This window comes from Aplidium turbinatum, chromosome 18 (assembly GCF_918807975.1).
Source record: "Aplidium turbinatum chromosome 18, kaAplTurb1.1, whole genome shotgun sequence".
NCBI lineage: Eukaryota > Metazoa > Chordata > Ascidiacea > Aplousobranchia > Polyclinidae > Aplidium > Aplidium turbinatum.
Genome location: NC_137489.1, coordinates 4,455,851 through 4,461,851, shown reverse-complemented (window position 1 = coordinate 4,461,851; position 6,001 = coordinate 4,455,851). Strand labels below are relative to the sequence as shown.

The 6,001-nt window shown below is 38.7% G+C and overlaps 1 protein-coding gene across 1 annotated transcript; it reads left to right on the top strand.

The window, feature by feature from the left end:
* The first annotated feature begins 1,490 nt into the window (after positions 1 to 1,490).
* Positions 1,491 to 2,321, top strand: LOC145787903 (52 kDa repressor of the inhibitor of the protein kinase-like). The gene has a single exon (XM_082599740.1). It carries the CDS (start codon positions 1,491 to 1,493, stop codon positions 2,319 to 2,321), a length of 831 nt encoding a protein of 276 aa, XP_082455866.1.
* Positions 2,322 to 6,001: the final 3,680 nt, after the last annotated feature.

Genomic DNA, 6,001 nt, shown 5'->3' with positions numbered 1-6,001 from the left:
TACTTTACACAATAATATCCCAGACAGCAACTCAGCCGTTTTTTACATTGATTCAACGTCTGTAGACGTCTGGGTTGCCACCAGTCAAAATAAGCTTGAAGTCATATGTTAAGCTCCAGTTTCCACCTTGTGTTGCTCAAGAGATCAGTCAGTTGTGGAAAGGATCCCAGTGGTATACAGCTGTCATAGACTTTAAAACCGATTGATGGGTTTTGCGCCCGGCAAGCCATTACTGATAAACATATATTTTTCTGGACCGCACAACAATGAAATCAGTGTTGTTCGGTTTGTAGAATTGCACTGTAGGCTATTGGATAGGCTGCCAAATGAATCATTTCATGAATTGATTGTTGGAATCTTTAACTCCGGACTAGCAAGCATCTTCAAGGTTGGCAGTTTTGCACACTTTTAGAAACTCTGAACCACAGACCCGGTCACCGATTTTAACAGAGTGAAGTTTGTCTCTGAATGAAGAGCAATTGCTAAATGCTTTGCCCAAACGCACGCAACCAACTGAGCTTTGGCCTGGGCTTTCATTCAGTATCTCGCAGTGATTTATTTGGAAGTGATTTTTGGCATTGCTTTGCTGATGGACGATTTTGTCTCTTGTTGTTTAAAGGTTGCCGCTACACTTTTTACTCTGAAAAATCGCAAGGCAAAGCCCAGTTTCGAATTGTTGTTTTGATGCCTTTGCCGTGTAATAAACAACTACGTTGCTGTTATCAGAGAAATCAAACATAATCTTCAGGCCGAGCAGTCGAGCACCGGTTTATGATCACGCATGTCTCGAATTGTGTCTGGTGCCTCAGCAAAACAAAGACTCTTCTACTCAGACGATTTTAATGCCAGTCAAGGCAGTTGATAAGATACTTCTATGAGGTTTATGCATGTAAAATATCATTATGCGGCCCTACTCTCGAAAAGGATCGGTTTCTACTGACAGGGTTAAATGAACTTCTCTATAAATTTCATAAAGTGTTTTTTTCCCTTTTGTCATTAAAATTTTTCCATGGCTGGAGCTTTGTGACGTTGGTGTGAATTATGTCGCTATGACTTTTCACTTATAACGTTTGCAAGCTGGGAGCTAATTCGTCGCTGATCGATCTATTCCCGGGTGGTTACGATAATGTATCTATGGCCAAGCCCGCAACCAGGGGGGGGCATTGGCCCCCCCCATTCCGAAATTTTTTGAAAAATTTTTAAGCGTTCTATGCAGTATGAAAAATGTACTACACGTACAGCCATAGCCTACTGTAGAGTGTAGACTATCGAAGCCGAAAGTAGGCTACGCTGGTTGGAAGCCATGCTAATGATTTTGTTCGATAAATTAAGCTGGCATCCTCATTATCTGTTTCGTTAGCGTATACATAATGTCAGCATCCATTATTACCATAAAAAGCGTGTAAAAACAACTAAATAATTCGAGATCAAAAGCAGCTGCGATGAACAAATGAGCATTGTTTTGCGTTTTGTAAAAAACAAAGCTATTCATGAGGTTTTTGTGGGATTTGAGGAACTCCATGCAACTACTGGTGAAGAAATTGCTAGAGGTTTTGTCTTCCTATGGACTAAATCTCGAAAAGATGCGAGGTCAAGGCTACGATGGATGCGCATCAATGAAAGGGTACGTTAATGGTGTGCAGGCACATGTAAAAAAACAGTACCCTACTGCTGTGTATATGCACTGTGCTTCACACGTATTGAATCTGGTTGTTTGTAAGGCTTCCAATGTAGCTGCCATAGCTAATTGCGTGAGCACAATTAAGGACATCACCACATTTGTTAGAGGTTCAGCAAAGCGCATGAAAGCATTGCAACAGAGCAGTGAATCCATTTCGGGTGCATGTAGGAGTAAGTCACTCACACGCCTGTGTGAAACCAGGTGGGTGGATCGTCACAAGAATGTCACAAAATTTGTGGAAATGTTTCTTGTCGTGCTTGACACACTTGAAGGAATGACAGAGTGGTCAGATACAACTGCTGCTGCCAAGCCATCGCAATATTTATGTGCTATGCTCTCTCCAAAATTTGTTGTATCTCTTTGTGTGTGCGCCAGATTTTCAAGATTACTTTTGCCGATTTCTAAAATTCTTCAATCTCCAAATATGGACCTCACACAGTGTGCAAAGGAAATTAGCGGAGTTCAAGCAGTTGTATTTGATTGCAGAGAAAATGCAGTTGCTGATTTCAAAACAATATATTCTAAGGCCCAAGAGCTGGCTCTAGATGCAATAACAATACCTAGGAAAGCTGGTCGCCAATCAATGAGAGCAAACTACGAGACAAATGATCCGGAAGATTTCTATCGTCAATCTGTATAGGCTACACACCGTATGTAGATGGCCTTCTACAAGAATTGCAGGGAAGATTTCATAAGCATTTTAAAACAGCTGCCCAAATTCAACTCATTGTGCCTAGAAATGTCGCTTCAACGAGGTATAGTGACATTGACAATACAGTAGCCTACAATTTTACAAAGGAGACATTGACTGCGAAGCCATGATAGATGAACTTGCCAGGTGGAAAATTAAGTGGGAACGAATTCTTGAAAGTGAAAGGCCAGCAAGTGCGATTGATGCGGTGTCAGCAACAGAATCCCAAAAAGAGTTTTATCGAGTCCGATTCGGTGAGTCCGATCCCTTAACGAGGGATTTTTTCAATTTTTTTTTTTAAATTATCGGGTACCGTAGCCTAATTATCATTGCCGTTTTAGGGTTAGGGGTTAGAGTTTAGGAACTCACCGAATCGGACTCACCGAATTGGACTCACCACTATGGGACAGGACAGGCTTTCTGGACTAGCTCTCATGCAAATCCATCGTACTCAAATTCCAAGCGCGGAATTGGTGTTAAACGAACTTGCCAAATCAAGTAGAAAGTTAGACATTATGCTCTAAATTAAAATGTCATTTTGCATTTGCAAAGTCAACTTCTTCGGGCCTACAAACATAAAAACTTGTTGAGCCAACAAAATGTTTCAGGATTGTAATTTGTAATTACCGTGTTGAGTTTATTCATATGTATCTGTTTGTTTATGTTGTTGTCAGTGGCGCCGGCAGGGGGGGGCAGGCGGGGCAGCTGCCCCCCCAATGTTTTGGGCATCATCTTTATAATTTTTTTATTAATACATATTAATATTATTTTTTTAATATTTGGATCCCAACCTCAAGTAAGTCAACTCAAGTTGCAAGGGGGGGGGGAGGTAAAAGCTCTCTCTTTAAAAAAAAAGTATGGAAAACCTTGATGACTAAATTGTAGAGTAGATAAAAAGATTTTCTACGGAAGCAAAGATATAGACTTTTTAAAGTTTTAACTAACGTCACATTGATGTAGAAAAATAACAACCTGTTAAATTTTTGATACCTCACACTCCCATGACTTCTTCCGCGCGCATTTTGGCATTGGTTGCTTAAAGTGATTCTTTCACTTAAACAAAACGTTTTGTTTCAGCGGTTTTGAGTTGTTCTATTCTTAAATTGTAAAGGAGACTCAATTTCTCCAATATTTATCATTTATGTTTCTTCTTTAATCTCAGCAGAGTATAAAACTTGTCAAAGTTTTTCATCCATACGACGTCATGAATGAAATTATATCTCAAATCGGCGTAATGATGTGACATCATCTAAACATTTTACCGAATAATAAATTAACAAATTCGATCGTCAAAAGTGGTTTGGTGATGGTAAATATTACGTAATGAAAAAAAATGTGATAAGGTTGGAAGACATTACGTCATGTATTTTCAATACAAATATGAAGTTTAAAATTTATTCTTTTGTTCATAGTCGTAATCCACCTTCAAAGCGGTACTACAAAGAACAATTTTCGATAAGGGGGGCATCAAGAATAAGTCGACATGACTTTTAACCCTTAGAAGGTTGGGCTCCTGGAGTCTTGCTCAGTTTGGGGGGGGCTGTCAATTCTTCTTATGCTTTAGGAGTGATATCTCTGTTATTTTGGCACGGTTTCAAAATTTGGGATTCACTTTGTAAAATTATTCACGCTGAGTATATCCGAAAATTAAAACTATGTGAATTTTAGAACTGTTCATATACGTTGAAATGTTGAGGCCACTTATGAGTGTAATTTGTAGCGTGAGTTTACACATTATTTTTTGGTAAAGTAATGAAGAACGTGCATAGTAATGTTGTGATTAATTTTTTACATTATTTTACATACAGCCAATGCCCTTCACGCTGTGAAACAGTTAGGATTAACGAGACATGGGCCAAATTAATTACTTTCATCCAGCTGATGGGAAAATGTTTCACAATAGAATATGAAATATTTCAGAGGATGTGCTGAGAAATGCCTTATATCTTTCAATTTATAACCTTTATTCGCTCAAAATTTCAGCTCAATAGAGGTGAATAAAAGTTAGGAAAAGTCAATAAATCTCGTAGTCGCAGCCTCAGTGGTTTTAGAGATACAACTGTTGATACAAAAAAGTTGAATTGACAGCCCCCCCCCCCAACCTTCAAAGGGTTTGCATTGAGTCAACAGATCTATGCCTTAAGGTTTACGTCAGCTCCGGAGATCAGTAAAATATAAGGTTGTCATCTTCAGTGCAACAAGACCATTGATTGATTGGTTTAGTGAGGATTCGTGGTCCCATTGCTTTCATTTTGAGTGATCATACTGATTTTCAATTTATTCCTACAAGACGTTACGTAATGAAAAAATATATAACTAAGGTTGGAAGACATTACGTCATGTCTTTTCAATTCAAAATGAAGTTTAAAGTTTATTCTTTTGTTCATAGTCGTAATCCTCCTTCAAAGCGGTAATACAAAGAACAATTTTCGATAAGGGGGGCATCAAGAATATGTCGACATGACTTTTAAGGTTTACGTCAGCTCCGGACATCAGTAAAATATAAGGTTCTCATTATCGTGATTGTAAGCCGCGGGAAGTTCTTTCTCTAAAAAACAGATTCCCGGGAAGCTAAACATTTTTTCCAGCCCTGGTAGAAAACAAGAGAAATTAAATAATATACCACTGTCTTGCATGTCTTGCACCACTGGCGTAGCCAATGGAGGGGGTTCGGGGGTTTCAACCTTTCAAATTGAATTTACGGATGTTAATACATTGTTTACAAGAAAAGTTTTAGCCTATGATGTAATTTCTCGTCAAACTGTGCAAGGATGCAAGCCATCTGCAACTGCTGAGATCGCTTGTTCGATCTAGATTAACATCTAAACAGCTATTCGTTATACAAAACTTGAATATATCAGAAATAGCCTAAAGTAACTTCATTGTCTCAAAGCTTTTTGTTTGACACTCATCAAGATGTATGACCTCTATGACGTTACATTTTCTGAACTTTGGGTTGACTTCAGAGCATAAAAGTTAGTGACTTACCGGAATAAGATCGTTTTTTGAATCAATCAAGGAGAAAATTGATAAATAATAAAACTGTAATAATCTCGCAAAAACAGCAATCAACCTATGTCTCTAAAACAAAGTTTGCCTAATTTTAAACGAAACTGCATTAAAAGAGCGAGTTTTGCCAATACCAAACATTTAAATATCTCTGTCAGGAATTAGCAACAAGAAAACATAGAGACTTTAGCTTTATTTCCGAAAAATGCCGAAGAAAATATGATCTTATCCTTTTGCTATGCCACCGGACAGCACCATTTTACAGAAATATTCATACCCACAATTTTGTTGAAAATGCTCTCAGAATGCACCAAACTGAAAGTAATTTTTCAAAATTTTCTGGGGGAGGCCCCCCAGACCCCCCGCCGCAAAGTGTCGCCTTCGGCGAACACGCCATCGGGCTTCGCCCGCCGGCTGTCAACACCCCCCCTTTCAAAATTTTTGACTATGCTACTGTCTTACACTGTTAATATTTTGCCCCCCCAATGCTGAAGGTCTGGCGGCGCCACTGGTTGTTGTAAATATATGTTAGGCTATTGATTAATTTATGACTCCAGTCGTGCCAATGTAGTTCGTAGACTACAGATGTTGTATTTTATTTGTAATCGACTGAACACATT

Coding starts and splice junctions, on each gene's coding strand:
- LOC145787903 (XM_082599740.1), top strand. CDS start 1,491: ATGAGGTTTTTGTGGGATTTGAGGAACTCCATGCAACTACTGGTGAAG.